General features: G+C 36.3%; 1 protein-coding gene across 1 annotated transcript in view; it reads left to right on the forward strand.

Moving 5' to 3' along the window:
- ramp1 (receptor activity modifying protein 1) overlaps positions 1 to 16,723 on the forward strand; it is a 31,936-nt gene extending 15,213 nt beyond the window's left edge. The window contains exon 3 of the mRNA XM_065251663.2: positions 15,962 to 16,723. Within this exon, the coding sequence (XP_065107735.1) occupies positions 15,962 to 16,217 (256 nt within the window). The 3' untranslated portion in view covers positions 16,218 to 16,723. The remainder of the gene's footprint in view (positions 1 to 15,961) is intronic.
- The last annotated feature ends 966 nt before the right edge of the window (positions 16,724 to 17,689 follow it).

Below are 17,689 nucleotides of genomic sequence, written 5' to 3' on the forward strand. Positions count from 1 at the left end.
CAGGTTTGACCATGCACACCGCCTGCATGACACACACGCCGCGCCGAAACTGCATGCATGCTAGGAATAGGACCGACGCCTATTTTTCACGCCACACGCAAGCTTCTTGGAAGCGTCAGGTCAGTTTATCAATAGGAAACGTACATGTATACAGAATAGGCTAGCAGCAGCAGCGCCGCCGCGTCAGAATTGCTTCTGGTAAGCAAGGGCATAGAAAACGCCACGCAGCTGCCATGAGAAAGACACGCAACAGACACGCCACACATCCGGTGTGAATCGGCCGTAACATTTACTAACTTCTCAGCTTGGTCTATGAATGCATTACAGCTCAAGCGTGCATTCATTTTCAATAATCTATTCCTGTCTAGTCTATTCTTATAATCATGATTTTGATGCACAGCCATGAGAAAATCAGCTTACAGTACACAATATCTTGGAGGTCCTGTGATGCGTGAAAAATGATTTCAGAGAACTTTGAAATTGTAATGATTTCTGCCATGTTAAAGCCACTTTAGAGTGCCCCCAAAATACTGTAGGCTATAAATATTAAAAAAAGACTTTTTCACTACTTCCTCTAGACATTACAGACAATGGTTCAGCACTCATTTTACAGTGTTTCTCCGTGTACTGACACGCTTGCATGTATATTTGAACACCTCATGACAAAGTCAGTAAAGGGCAGAGTTTTCTTGGTAAAAGGAAAGACGGAGGTCCCCATGTAATCCCATGCTTCCATGGATTTAGACCACCATGTGGCACAGCTCCAGGCGTATGCCGTTCCTCCAGCTGTCTGTGTGACATAATGGAGGAGGTTATTCGCGGTGCTCCAAAAACACATGATACGGAAGAACTTTCACTTTCCAGAGTTAACAACATGAACTGTCCTCCTTTTTACGTCTGTGCTGGTGACAACTGTCCTCAGACCAACTATAGCGTTAGACTAAAGCTCCTGCTAGAGTAAGAAAGAAATAATCAAGAAAAGTGACACTGATGTCCAATCTGTCGGTTCAGGAACAGCACGGTCTGCCAGGTCCTGTCATTGACACTGCAGGCACAGTTTGTCCCCTGTGACCCAAGCGTATCATTTTGTCAAGACACAAATCGCTTACAGTACTGCAAATGATTGTACCAAATACTGTGCCAAATAGATTTATGCCCGTCAGTGAAATACTATAGTCATAAACGTGAGATTAAAGTTGTGATTTTACAAAATAAAGTTGAAGCATTATGGTAAGTTTTTATGATTTTTAAAATACGTCATAGTGCAGTGTTCAGAGACTAATGATAGGTCATTGCGGATTAATTTGTTGGTAAACCGTTAGATCTTTCACATTCCCATTAATGAAGCTGATACCTGCTCACACCTGGTAATAAGGGGCTTCATTTATAAAGTGTGCATATGCACAGATTTGATCGTAAAGTGTCCATATTTATAAAAACTGTCTTTGATGTTGAAAGTGCTTAGCGCCATGTCAGGGTCTGAGCAGACGTACACACTTTTGCTTGTCCCATTGCTGCAGGTTTTTGGTAATATAAGCCATTCTTGCTGCTCGAAATTGGGTTTAAACATTGAAAAGCGCTCTTTTATATGTCTATGACATTAATTAGGCATCGTTTAAAGGCGGAGATCTAAAGTGCTCAGCTGCGCACAAGTTCAAGATCATTTGCAATTTACAGATTTCACATCTGAAAGAAAGGGGTATGCGCGTTTTCTGTTCGTACGTTCGTTTTATGAATCACACGTACCCATTTTTGATAAATGATCATAAGATCAAATGTAGGATGGCTTCTATGCAGCGTTTTATAAATGAGGCCCCTGGTGATAAGTTTACACACAGATTTGACCGTAAAGTGTGCGTATGCAAAAATCTATGTGAGGTGTAAACACGTTTTATAAGCATACATTAGTTTAATGAATCACACATGCATGCTTTTAAGAAATTATCGTAAGATCTAATTTAGGATGTTTTCTATGCAGCATTTTATAAATAAGGCCCCTGAGGTTTGATAATATTAGCCTTGAAGTTCACAGTTGAAAAGTGAATTTATTACAGAAGCACAGATTTGGCTGTTTATTGACTAACAGTCTGACAGTATCTTAAAATAGTAATAGGTTCATTTCCAATAGGATGTTGTTTAGGTTGAACTAGACTGATCAGGTCCGAGTTATTATTATACGGAAATACATTCAGCCTCATGTTCAATAAGCAAAACGCTGTCTGTGTCATCATTCAGACTGAAAGCTCAGACGTTTGCCTGAAGGTTGCAAACACAATGTTACTTGTTAAAGTAACCCAGAACTGTGTTTAGGAGGATGAATGATTCATGCAGTTGAGTAAACACAAATGTAATACTCATATCACCTGCTAAATGTGTCAGTTTCTAAATCCTGCTTGCTCATTATTTTGTGAAATTCTTTTGATAATTGATAGTGAATTATATCTGCATGCTTTTTGTACAACATATACAGTGAGGAACATAAGTATTTGAACACCTTGCTATTTTGCAAGTTCTCCCACTTAGAAATAGAAATCATGGAGGGTTTGAAATCACCCCTCTGTGAGAGACATCATAAAAAAAATCCAGAAATCACAATGTATGATTTTTTAACTATTTATTGTATGATACAGCTGCAAATAAGTATTTGAACACCTGAGAAAATCAATGTTAATATTTGGTACAGTAGCCTTTGTTTGCAATTACAGAGGTCAAAGGTTTCCTGTAGTTTTTCACCAGGTTTGCACCCACACACATCTTCTCTAGATCAGTCAGGTTTCTGGCCTGTCGCTGAGAAACACAGAGTTTGAGCTCCCTCCATCTGACGACATGACTTTCTCCCATGACTCCTCTGGATCATCCAAATGGCCATTGGCAAACTTAAGACGGGCCTGGACATGTGCTGGTTTAAGCAGGGGAACCTTCCGTGCCATACGTGATTTCAAACCATGACGTCTTAGTGTATTACCAGCAGTAACCTTGGAAACGGTGCTCCCAGCTCTTTTCAGGTCATTGAGCAGCTCCTCTCGTGTAGTTCTGGGCTGATTTCTCACCTTTCTTAGGATCATTGAGAACCCACGAGGTGAGATCTTGCATGGAGCCCCAGTCCGAGGGAGATTGACAGTCATGTTTAGCTTCTTCCATTTTCTAATGATTGCTCCAGCTGTGGACCTTTTTTCACCAAGCTGCTTGGCAATTTCCCCGTAGCCCTTTCCTGCCTTGTGGAGGTGTACAGTTTTGTATCTAGTGTCTTTGGACAGCTCTTTGGTCTTGGCCATGTTAGTAGTTGGATTCTTACTGATTGTATGGGGTGGACAGGTGTCTTTATGCAGCTAACAACCTCAAACAGGTGCGTCTAATTTAGGATAATAAATGGACTGGAGGTGGACATTTTAAAGGCAGACTAACAGGTCTTTGAGGGGCAGAATTCTAGCTGATAGACAGGTGTTCAAATACTTACAGTATTTGCAGCTGTATTATACAAATAAATAGTAAAAAAAATCATACATTGTGATTTCTGGATTTTTTTTTAGATAATGTCTCTCACAGTGGACATGCACCTACGATGACAATTTCAGACCTCTTCATGATTTTTAAGTGGGAGAACTGGCAAAATAGCAGGGTGTTCAAATACTTATTTTCCTCACTGTACCTTGATCTTTGGCATTTTGTTAGTTGTTTCCTCTAGCACTACTGCATTTCCCACAAAATCTGCACATTGAGAGATCTAAAGCCTTATCATCCTACCGAAAATGCTACCTTTAATATATTGAGAAAAATTATTTAAGCTGATGCGTCCGGAGGCAACAGCTTTGCTGTTTTAACTAATATGGATTTCTTGCAGGCTACTGTACAGCAGTTTGCGTACTGTTTTGTTTGTAATGTTTCATGCATCAAATGTAACTCCAACCATTCAGGTGTGTGATCTTTATTTATTGTTCTCTTTGCAAATTCTTCTTTTTAGTTTACCGTAGATTAGTAAACATGTATACATATTTTGTCTGTAAAAACTCAAGGCTCACAAGTAGATTGGAAGTAAAGAAAAGCATTTCTGATCTTGGCGCAGGTTCAAGTCCCACTCGTACCTGTGAAAAGCACTCATTAAAGTATGCATGGCCCCTGAGCTCCCTCCATGAGGTCATTTAACTCCATTGCTCAATAATGCACAAAGCACTGTCTAGGGACAGCCACAGGTCTGGAATCATGCCTAAGCAGTACTGTAGTACAGCATGTGGTCTCCAATGAGCCCTAAAAATGGTGCAGCAAGAGTTGTGGAACTCTGAGGGAAGTCAAATGCAGGTAATTAAGGTTATACAGAAATGAACAGAGAAGCCAAACACTATTGCACTTCAGCAAATTGTCTCACCTGGTCAATAGAGCATTAAACAACATCAGTTGGGAACCAGCGATTTACAAACGCGTTCTTCCACGGGTCCTTCTTGTGTCTGTTGGTTCTGTATGCCTATAAAATTCCTTATAAAACTACATTTGGTAATATATACAAAATGCCAGGGATGAGCCTATAGGATTATGGGCAGTGTCTATATAAAACATAATATCCACTCTTTAGAGCTTAGCTCACTTTAATAAAGTGTTTTGAGAGACAAGTGTATTGTTACAAGCACAGATCATATTCCAGTAGGAATTTAATAAGGTTCATGGATCAGACTGGATACATAAACTCAGCTTCTTGAGCTATTGCTGTGATATCAGGTTATTTAAGGATTTTGACTCTACTGCAAAACCCAAAGTAAATGATACTTTGGGGAACAAGTTATTACTTGTTGTTAACATATATTACGTAACACCAGATACAGTAACAAGTGTTTGAAATCTTTGATTGGTTGATATTAGGGGTGTTACAATACAGTACATCAATATGGATCGATATACATCAGTCACACTCTCAAAAGAGACCACTGCGGTACTTGTTTGACTGTTAGATCGGATGTTGTTTAACAGCTTTATTTGTTAAATAATTTTTTTATTTAATTACATTTTTTCTTAAACTACCTCAATGATTGTCCCTTTTGCACATTTTGGCACAAAAAAAGACTTTGACTGTTGCCATCATAAACTTGATTTTATGTGACATTTTGATGTGACTCATTATTAATTTTTCTTTATTTAAAAAGTGTATTTTTTTAGTTAGTTGTTGTAAATGTTCCATTTGGGACAGAGACTCAATTTTCAAATTGTTTAATTAAATGTTCATGTTATATATTTTGGTTGCATTTGAAAGTAAAACATATAACTGCTTAACTAGGCATGTAATATATAGATATAGATAAATTTATAGAATCAGATTGAATCGTAATCGCATCTGTGTTTGATGTATCGAAGTGTTTGATGTATCGGCAAAAATTGCATTGCTGGCTTAGAACAAGGGCTCTATCATACACCCGGCGCAGTGTCTTTTGCTAGTTTCATCTCGGCACAATTATCATTTTCATGTTTAGCACCACGTTGAGAGATAGCAAGCATAACTTAAGAGGAGAGTCAGTTTTTCAAAAGAAACATATTAGAACAAATGCCAAATATCACTGTGTTACAACTAAAGGAGTTAATGTATGGAATAGCTGCAGTGACAAGATGAAATCATGTACAACAATTAGTAAATTCAAGAGATTATTTAAAAATCATGTATTGAATGGCTATAAAAAGGACTTGAGGTTATAGTATGGTATATTGAAAGAAATGAAAATAGTGTTGTAGGTATGTATGCATGTTTGCATCTGTCTGTGGTCTATGTATGTATGGGTATATGTGAGCTGTAGGTAGGTAGATATGAGGTGAATATTTATGTAAATAAGAATTGTGTGGAATCCTTGTGTATTTATCTAATTGATAAAACTAGAGAAAGGGGGTGGGATTTGAAAAGTTTATGAACTTCTTCCTACTCCTTTTGAACATGGGAATATATTTGTGTTTTTGAATTATTTATTATTTATAATAATTTTGGTTGAAAGTGCTGAGAAGTACATGTCCTAATTTATCTGTTATTTTATTTTTATTTTATTTTTTTTGTTTGTTTTGTATGTATGTATACACAGTATAAATACTTATTATAATATATATGTATATTTTTGTATTTTATTACATGTTCAAATAAACTTATTATTATTATTACGTTGTTGCACGTTGTGCAAATGCATTTGCGTCCAATTTTGCGCTCATGGGCGTTCGTTTTGGTCTGAAAACGAGGTGTGTTCAGGCGCATTGTTGGCGCGTTGCTATTTTGAGGCAACTAAAATAGACCACGCAATATTGTTTTTGTTATTTAATGAGAGGGTTAGTAATATGTCCCTATAAACTGGATGCGCAGCAGCACATAAACGTTTTAAAATATAAAAATTAAAGCTTTAAAATGTAAAAGATTATTATTGAGTCTCTTGGACGATTATGAGACAAGAGCGGCAAATGCAAATATTGCATATATTTTTTTACGTTTTTTTAAAATGCTACCACACAGATTTATTGTATATGATGACTTTGTACCTGTGGATAGGATGAGATGAGAATCGTTTAATGTAATGCTTTTCAAAGCACTCATCATGGCACTGTCCAAGTTCTGATGTTTGTAAATTCATTTTCTTCTGTTTGTTACAAATAAAGTATTTTTAGAGTACATATCTTTTCTTGCATATTTGTAAATTATTTTTTAAGATAACACAGATAATGTAGACCATCCATTCATTTACAGCAATTAAAAGCCTGCAAATATTACTTCCATGACTGAAAGAAAACGACTTTTAAAGGTTTTAATACAAAAAAAATAACAGTTTCAATACAAATGAAAACAACACAATTTTTTAAAATCAATCCTAAACTGGTGGTCTTCCTCCGCTTAGTTTTTCAGTTTACAAATTCCGCCATCAAAATAGGAAATTGGCATGGTGCCAGCGCAACTGGCTTTAAAAGGGGATGAGAGCTGAGACTCTCATTGGTTTATTGCACGTTACGCCCAAAACACACCCATTACTCATTACGAGAATAGGAACAACCCTTTTAGGCCGTGCGCTTAGAGCACAAACCATTTTCCCATCGTTAAATTAGCAAAAGTGGAATCGAACACACCCGTTTAGACAATGTGCTTAGATCATTAAAGTAGGGCCCCAACTGTCCGATTTACACCTCTAGTTGATATACTGTAGGTACTTTTGTTAAAACTGATTGGATCTATCAATACTAAAATGATCTGGTTAGCAGAGAGGAAAATGCACACACGCACACACACACACACACACACACACATGCGCGCACATACATATTTTAGGTCACAAGTGCCAAGTCAAGCTATGAAGGAAAATATTTTTGGACGTTCCCCTTTGGCCTCTCTAAAAATTTGTTCCATGTTCTCTTTGAACCAGTAATACCTCTCCTGTAACTTCAGCTCAGGTCTCCTCACTCAATTCACCTCTTTTCCATGTGCAAGGTCTGCCACGTGTTTAAGCACTTCTGACTCTTTGGACTTACTGTGACCTGTTGTTAAAAAAATATAAATAGGGGTTTAGGTATACTGTTAGTATACTGTAAGTATAATAAACAGCCATTATTGAGGTTAATGTACTATATTGAGACACCATGAACTAAAATGTGCTTTTAACATATATCTCTGTATTAAAAAATGTATTTAGTTAACACTTGTATTAGACTTCAACCCAACTTTGAAGTAGTCATTGAACTAGTTTAATACAAGTGGTACCTAAATACATTTTTAGTGCATTTTTAATTCATAATAATGCTGTTTCAAAATAGCACAGATATGTACGTACACTTATATGCTCTCAAGGTTACCTTAAGAAGTATTAAAGAAAATGTGTAGTATATTAAGTACAAAATTAGTGCATGAAAATACAGCACTTTAAGTACACTATGAAAGTGTACTTCTTTTCACTTGGGTTGACATTTATTTAGCAAAATGAGGGACCATTTCATATTTAAAAATATTAACAGCATGTAAATAACACAAATGTTTCATGTGCTTACATGAAAAATACAAGCTTCACATTCTGCAATAATCTTCTAGAATGCCTTGCCCCTTAGACCTTTAAAAAAATTTTTAGGTTTGTTTTTATTAACCGAGGGGCGAGTTGAAAGCCCTTTATGGCAGTTGTCAGGGTCACAGATCCAACCTGGAACATTTCTTTAATACTGATCTCCGGTCTCAGGCTTAAGGTCCATCTGCTCGGCGAGGCACGCAGCAGTCCCACATTACAGTGCAGGTGCTTATGAAATTGTTTCCAGTAGCTCTGTGGATTGTAAATGTTCTTCAAAGCATTTAACCCCTTTGTATTGTCTGATGACACTTACAGTAATGAGAAACACAATGAGAGGGTGTCATTCATAGCATTTCAGTTATTCACATCTCCTTTTGCATCTCATGGACAGACATCAGCTGCAGTTTTCTGCCATATATTTAATAAATCTTGAATGTATCATTGCACACTAGTGTTCTTCTCAAGGTGACAAAACAACTCCTCAGCTAAATGATGTTTCTTTAGAGATAAAGAAATCTGTCCAGTGGCATATTTTTTAAAACATGCCTGACAGTAAAATGGGTTTACTCTTGCATGATAGTCAGAGAAGATTTTTACTGTGTCACAATAGACACGACTGTTGATAAAGAAGACTTTGCGGAAATAGGACTCTATTTCTTACTATTAAAGAGGTCATGAAAAATAACCTTTACCTTAGTCCTTTGAAATGAAATTCAATGAACTCTGGAGATGTACTAACATTTCCAGAGGTAAAAATGTCATACTTTAGAAATTAGGTTGCAAATAAATGGCATACTTATATATAATACTTATTATACATATTTTTGGAATTTGACATAAATGAACAAAGTACATTGGTGCAGCCAACGAAATTGGTCTTACAGCAAAACTAAGTAAATGTGACCACAGCAGAGCACTAATTCACATTTACAGACGCTGTTATCAGAGATAGTATCATTCGAAAAACATGAAAAACTAACTTTCTGCTTACAGCACATTATAATATTTATATACAGTTGAGCTCATGAATTTAAAATGTATGAGCTCAACTGTATATATGACATGCAATAAAATATCCATCAGCCTGTTGTCTGCAGCCTTTAATACCCAGCTGTTAGTTATTGGGTATTAATGAAATCTGATCTTGTTTACAAGAGATACAGTAACATGTCCCAAGAGCAGTGAGTGTGTGCTGTAGTCATGGCCTCTGCGGATGTTTGTCCCTGCCGCTCTCTGTGCTCTCTCACAGGTTATATTTTTAGTGGTGTTAAACCATTTTGAAATTCAATCTGATGTCTCACACGACTGAATGCTTCGGGAAGACTTTCCCACCACATGAACATCAGAGAAAAACACCTGCAGTTCACAGATTCATTCGTTTTAAATGGAAAGACTCACAGTGTGAGAACATCTATATGTCTCCCAGTGCAGAACAAGAGACTTTCTTTTGAAACATGTTTGAACATTTTTCTACTTGATTTTTCCATTATCGCGAAAGACCTAGTTATATATTACTCTTAAATCCAAGTTGATCTGAAAATAAATTATTATTATATTAATAATTATTTGGAGAATTTTTTTTTATTAAACTGTATATTTAGGATGCAGGAAGTAAATGGTAGTTTAGGAAACATTAATCTCTATCAAAATGTTAACATTTCACATGTGAATGGAATTACATTTATTCCTGATTGTTCTATAGTCTGATTGAAGTATAATGTACTTCAAATGTTTTACAAAATCCTAATTGCACCTATAGTTCAACCAAAAATAAATATTATGCATGCAACATTTTCTTGCCTTGGTCATTTTAATCTTTTATGACTTTTGTCTAAAGGAGGTGGAAGACTCTACACAATGTAAGTGTATAGGTCTGTCAAGCCTTAAAGTCCACCTGTACACTCTCAGAAATAAAGGTACAAACACTGTCACTGGGACAGTACCCTTTCAAAAAGGTACACATTTGTACCCAAAAAGCGCATATTAATACTTCAAAGATACATATTTGTAAGTTAAATAAACATATTTGTACCTCAGAGAGCATGTGGGTGTAATTTGAAAAAAACTTAAGAGAATGACCTTCTCAAAGTTCTTTAAAACAACTATTTCAAATGTTGAAGTGATTTTCTTTTTTATTTGTTAGTTAGAATATGTATAACTTAATGTTTTAACTAACTGAAAAAGCTGAATAATCAATCCAAACATACTGATTAGTCATCAAAATAATCAGTGATTAGCCGATTAATCGGTCTAATAATCGATAGATTAATCGATGATCAAAATAATTGTTTGTTGCAGCCCTAATATGATGTGCGTTTGAAGCACTTTTTTCCCAACACCCATACATATCTGTGGCTCGAACTAATGATCCACTCATTTAGTTGGGCTGACGTGATTAATAACTTTAATTTTCAATTCAAAACACGGCGATTCAAACCGTGTTTTTCAGAACACTCAAGTTTTATGGAGAAAATACTTAGCAATGGTGTTGAATAATGAATTTCCACCTGCATTGTCTTAAAGCATATTAAAAACATCACTTAAACATAAAAACTGATTGACTTTCACCACAAAGAGATGTTAAGACTGACAAGATACAAAAAACTACAAGTGCTTCATATGACTCACAAGTAGTTCATATGACTTTCAAAGTATTTTCCAAGGTCTTCTGAAGCCAATTTGTAGCTTTTATAGCAATTTATAGATTTTTTTTATTCTATGTCATGTAAGATAGAAAGTCGTACAGATTTGCAATTAAAGGAGGATGAGTGATGTGAATGATAGCTGACTTTTATTATTGGATGAATAATTCCTACTTTTATTAAGCACCACTGCCACAAAATCTGTAACAAAAGTGTCTTCATAAAAAGCCTTTCTGGATTTGATGAGTCTCATCTGCAGTCAAAATATATTAACTAGACCAAACGTTCCTTTTGAAGCCCCACTATTCTCACTATATAAAACCGCACTATTATCCATGGTGCAGTCTTATCTGTATTAACTTCTTAATTGCATGATACTATTGTAGGTCCTGACAGGGTATTATGGAAGCTCCCAGGATTGAATATTTAAATTAAAATTTTTCGATGTATTATTTGACCAACACTGATAAGAAGACTGAATGTTGCTTCAGTATCTGATATTGCCAGGGGTGATGATTCACATGACTTCTTCCTCATCACACTGTATGGTTGGATGAAGAAACTAAATGTTAACAGAAAACTTGTCGACCTACTTGTTTCATATTTCTCTTCAACAGAGCAGAAAGTAATTTTTCAGTTTGTTGAACACGTCCCGTTCTGATGTGAATTTGCTTAATGAACAAGGCAGATGGTCTTGCAACTAAAATGGATTGCAGATTATGTCATGTAGTTTTTATGGGGTTGTGCATGATAATGTTTGAAAAAATTACACATCAGAGAGAACACAACACATTTCAAATGGCACATTCAGACAATGTGACGGCCAGTTCAGAGAATCATTGTAAATGCCCTGTGTGCACCCGTATGCACGTAGTGTAGGATTAATACATAAGCCATCATTCTGGACAGGATATGATATTATTAGAATCTCATTTTCCCCTGTTCCTGGTGACCTCTTCAGTGCCCCTATGAAATGCCATCAGGGGACTGGTGAGCATTTGTTAGGTTTGTATGAGGATCCATCTTTTAACCTTTTCAAAAGTGCTGCTGTGTGGTTTCAAATGAGACCTGTTGTCCTGCGCACCCCACGACCTCATGAAATAGCAAAGACCTGTCATATATTTTTAACCATCTGTATATGTTGTACTTTACAAAGTTAATACCATCTCTCACCCTTACTAAAAGTTTATACTTCAGCTTACTTCAGGGCATTTTAGTTAACATAAATGTTTTGATTTCAAGTTTACAAACAGGTTTTGCTGTGTACTGGAGGCGTCTACCTAGTGATGAGTAATTTATGATTTATTGCAAAGATTTATTATTATTGCATTATTTATTTAATGTTCCTCTGATTTTTTTATTATAAAAAAGTAAGACAAAAAATTTAATTAACATGTATAGAGGTAAATACCAGTGATTTCTAAAGAAGAAGATGTATAGTGTTGAAGTTTCAGGTAAACTTGTTTTTAGGTTTTGGTTTGAGGACGCTTGCTGTCATGATACTCAGCATATGTCTTGCTTTCTGTTTGCTATTCAAACACACACCACAACATAGCCTACAACTAAATTATTTGAATGGATATGTTACTGAATGATTAGTTTAAGCAAAAATAATTGCAGAAATGTATACTCTACTACAGAAAAAAAGGTAGGTTTAAAAAAAGTCAGAAAAAGCTTTAATGGGATAGTTTACCTAATAATGAAAATGTTCTTCTTTAAATATATAAACATACCAAATTTCATCCTATCTTCAGTGGTTCTTTTGTAATCAGCTTTTGAATATGGGTAGGTTTCTGCAAAAACACCATATTTTGAGCAAAAAGCAGAGATAATTCCATTTTTGTGACGGACTTTTCATAGAGATCCCATTCAGAGCGATCTTTAAAACAGACACGGACATGCAGCCGCTTGCCATAGGGCAATACTTCCGGGTTTAAAAAGTTGCGGACACCTGGTGGATAATAGCGGTATTGCGGAAAGACTGAATATCTCGTCAATGGCGGTGAAAGAGTTAAGTGAGCACACCTTCAACTAAGCGTTCTCTCCAATCAGCACTGCCATAGTTAACTGTGTAAACACCCACCTTAAAACAACAATAACAGGAAGACATGGGATGCGTCCAAAAATCGCGTGCTGTAACAGTAGGTACTGAATTAGATAAAGTACCTACTCAATGAGAGTTAAAACAGTACGTTCTATATTATGAATATGGATGGTATGAATGAATTCGGATGTACTACATTCTTCATGTTGAAACTTCATGTGACATACGTCGTCATAACAACAAGTAAGTCATTAACTGGAATGACGTCTTTTTCTTTGTTGGTTAATAAATATGGATAGTAAAGTGTCCATCGAATGAACAATTCTGGATCTTGCAGGAAGTAGTAGGTCATCCAGGTCCTTTTCGCCTACTGATTTTGGAATACTATAGCCGTTTCTCAATATGCGTTCTTGTCTGTACTTGTGTTCTTGTGGACTTGTGAAACGTCATCAGTCGCGGCCCAAGTACTGTTCCAATTCAAAGTTCGCATCAAGCCCAAGTTCACATAAAATCCCCGGATGTGTTCTTGATCCGCCCATTTTATCGAGGATGCATCAGAGGAGACTTGTGTGGACTTATGACAGCGAAGTTTCCCAGAATGCATTTCGCGTCAGGAGTTCGTTCTTCCGAGTCTGAACTTGCAAGTTTGAACTACGAAGGACACAAGTCCGAGTTCGGCGTGCTTGGTTTTGAGAAACGGCTTATGAATTCGGGCATACTACAAGCCTCGCCTACTGCTATTCACCTAGTGTATAGTATGGAAGTATAGGTGGCTTCAGAAGAAGCCGCGGAGTCGGCATCTTCGGAGCAAGATCAAGTGTTATGCGAATTAATGCCAAAAAAAATGCACATCTGTAAACAAGGATTATTTTGGACTTGAGGTGACAGGCACGGAACAAAAGAAGGTCATTTGCAAGACCTGTCGTAGAAGTGTTGTCACATTGTGTGGTAAGACAACAAATCTCCACCAGCACTTTAAAAAGCACCACAGGTGGATTTTTGAGGGGGCATTGCTAGTAAAGTCGATGGAAGGTACAATTTCAGAGTTGTTTGCAGCTGTTACACCATATGAAAAGACCTCACAGAAGCATCATTGGCAGCCTTTACTCTGTAAAGAAAATGTTATATTTAAATATCAATATTTGTACTTAAATGTGTGCTGTGCAATATTTTAAATGTTGGTTATCAGTCTTGACAGTTTTAGTTGATTGGGATTTTTTGTTTACTAGCATTTGTAATATGTTTACAAAAATGTAACGATTTTATTTGTTTTTAATGGAAATTGTTTGAACTAAAGAAAAGTGAGTAATAAATGCTGAAACCAGTTCATATCTTTTCTTTTTCTTGAATAAGAATGCATACTGTGGCAACACTGACTGCATTTTAACAGCAAGAAGCTAACCATTTATTTGACAGAAATGCATACTGCATGGATTTATTGCGTTTTGGAACTAAACTCTTCATTTGTAGCAAAAGCCAAAAATACATTGTTTGGGTCAGAATTATAGATGTATTATTTTATGCCAAAACCATTAGGATATTATGTAAAGATCATGTTCCATAAAGATATTTTATGCACATATATATACTGTAGATCGCTCAAAACTTTATTTTTGTGAGTGGATACAGTTGCTTATGGATTCTTTTGGACAACTTTAAATGCAATATTCTCAATACTTAGATTTTTTTGCACCCTCAGATTTTAAATAGTTGTATCTTTTCCATCAATGGAAAGCTTATTTATCCAACTTTCAGATGATGTATAAATCTCAATTTCAAAAAATGACCCTTATGACATATGAGCAGGGCTGATGCGATACTCACTAAAATAAAACTTTAAGGTACATAAATAAAGTGCTGCGCTACAAGCATTGTAATGATTAGTGTATTACTTAACCAGCCATTTGTTGAGATAGACTGGTATGGGTTCTTTGAATATTTCAGGCTTTAATGTGAACACACATTATATGCTATAAATATCGAGGAAGACAGAGACAGTGAGGTCTATGAGCTCAGGGTCAGTCCATTAACAGACAGGGTTTAACACAGTAGCAGTAATACTGCCTCACTCCAACCAACAGTGAATGTTTATCATACGTCTGTATTTGTCATTCATTTTACTTTAGGGCAGAACAAGTTTACTTAAGCCTAAACACAGCATTTTATGCATGATTTTGGTAGATACATTGCATTTCTCCAAAGGTACTGTATACAAAAGGTACAGTTCATGCTTCCCTGAGAATTGAACCTTTGGCATTGCAAGCGGAATAAATTACTGTTTGAGCTACAGGAATGATAGAAAGTCATTATAAAAAACTTAAACGTCACGAAATTAAACCTTAGTCTAGAACTTGATTAAAATGAATAATGAGGGAGGAAAAGCATAGGAAAAGTCAATCGTTTCAACCCCTCCATTAAATTTATAGCAGTTCTCGGTTTAGCTTTTTTAATTTACTCTTTTTATCCCTCCATCATCTTAACCTTCTACCCCCCAGCTGTGCACACGATGGTAACCCAGACATTCATTTGTGTCACACATGCCTGTCTCCGAAGATGAGATGTGCTTTTTTGCCTGGCCCGAGTGCCATCTTTATCCCTCCGGGTGAAATGTGAGAGGAGGAGGCGTGCAGCCTGCTTCAGCCCCTAAAACAGACCCGGAAGAGAGCTCTTGATTAAAAGTCTGCACCGGTTATGCAAGGCATCCCACGCTAGGCTGACCAGGTTTATAAATAGAAAGCTAAGGGTGGGGGGTCGGGGTGTAACACGCACACAGGGGCCTATTAGGAGGAGAACAGTTTTTTCTTCAGCTTCTCACATCAGCATCACCATCATCATTATTATCAGGGTGGTTTGACTTCATCATAGTCCGTAAAGGCCAATGAAAGAATTATTTGAGCTAATAAATCGAGCAGCGTTTGGCCACGTGCATATGCGCACACGACGGTTATCATGCACGCCATCTCTCTCACGCAGCATGCAGATGTGTGTTTAGGGGATGATTATGAACAGGAGCAGAGATATTGATGTAATCTCACTTGTTAAGAACTAATGGTTAGCAGATGTGTTCTGTAGCTCATTGTGTTAGGAACACATTGTGAGTTTGACTGCAAAAAACACATACTAATAAAAACGTATAGTTTGTAATGCACTGTAAATTGCTTTGGATTAAAGTGTCTGCCAAATGCATATATATATATTATATCAATATTATACATTTTAAAATGCAATGAACCAGTATGATACTAAAATGACAGTGATCCCCCATTTGCTTCTTAAAGGTCTTACGGAGAGCTGACAAACTGCACGTTCCTGGTGGCTCTGAAGATGAATTGTTTCTGGCCCAACCGACTTGTGGACGAGTTTTTCATCCGTGTGCACAGGCACTACTTCCACGACTGTTCGTTGTCTGGACGGCTGCTTCACGACCCACCCAATCGGATCCTAGGGCCTTTTATCGTGGTGCCTATTCTGGTGACCCTGCTCATGACTGCTCTAGTGGTATGGAGGAGTAAACGCAGCGAGGGAATAGTATAAGGCCACTGCTTCTAACCAAGCAATCCCACGCCGAACGAGTTATTTCGAACAGACTGTAAACACTAAAAGTGTCATTAAATGGTTGGATATGGAACTAGAGAACACTTTCACTGTGTTATTGGCAACAGGTAACAAACAAGTCAATTGAAAAGATTTCATATAGGTCGTTTTTGATTACATATCATGTCATGATGACACTTCATCGATAAAATCAATCTCCAATCTGAATGTTAAACATTATTGTGATGGTGGATTACCTGTAAGCTTAGATGTAAAAATCTGAAGCTTTAAGAAAGACGCCACTATTCTTAAGTGTTTTGTAAACACTGGACATTTCGTTTCACGCATCAGCCTCACTACGTTTCACACTAATCTTTTACATCTTAAATCTTTTGTTATGCTTTGTGCCAAATGCTGCCAGCAGTAGTAATGATTTACATTATTATTCTGTGATGATCACAATTATGTAAATATGGATTAAAAACAATAATAAAAGAGTTATTGTATTAATATCCTGTGGGTTCTTAGATGCAGTACACATATTTTTACCATATTTGCCAAAATTAGATAGCATCATTAAAGCTCTCCAATATAGTTTACTTAGACATGTTAAAGGTATAGTTCACTCAAAAATCATCATTTAGTCACCCTCATGTTGTTCCAAACCTGTACAATTGCTTTGTTCGGCTAAACACAGAAGAAAATATTTGTTATTAGGCATATATACAGTACTGTGCAAAAGTCTTAGGCCACCATGCTACCATTAGATTTGTTGTTTTTGCAATTGTATAGTGATCATATATAATTATTTCACCTTATTAGAATACAACCAGAAAGTACAGGAAATGTGTATGTAGTATTTAAAACAGTATAAAAGTTTAAGCTGAAGTGTCAATTATTTAGGGTAAACTCCCCTTCCACTTGAGCAATAGCACGCAGCTGCATGATCTCTTAAACCTAAATGAAATTAAATCCTAAAAAAAAATCCTCCTCAAAAAAGCTCAAGATGTGTTTCGTGCCAAGAGAGGTCACACTAAATACTGACTGATGCCTGAAGAAAACATTTAGTTCTGAAAATGTATTTGTTTTTAATTTTGTGTTCATATTTCCTGTATTTTCTGTTTGTATCTAAATAAAAAGAGTGAAAAATAAATATGGATGAACATTAAAACTTTGCTAAAACAACAAAGCTGGTGATATATATACAGTACACACATATAAGTGCATTGGTTGTATGCATGCAGTAGACAGCAAAGAACTCAGCAGGCTTTAAAAACCACGTGTTATTTTTGTGTACTGAGACCACATACTATCAGATAAGATTAAACAGTAAACAGAGGGAATTGCTTGGTATCTCAAGGGCTCTCATAAGGTCATTATGTCAAGGGAAATGTGTTTTCTTTAAGTAGAGAACAGCAGTACTGTATCTGTCATCAGCACTGAAAGGATGTTTTCATTCAGATTGTTTTGAT

Source organism: Paramisgurnus dabryanus, chromosome 15, assembly GCF_030506205.2.
Source record: "Paramisgurnus dabryanus chromosome 15, PD_genome_1.1, whole genome shotgun sequence".
Classification (NCBI taxonomy): domain Eukaryota; kingdom Metazoa; phylum Chordata; class Actinopteri; order Cypriniformes; family Cobitidae; genus Paramisgurnus; species Paramisgurnus dabryanus.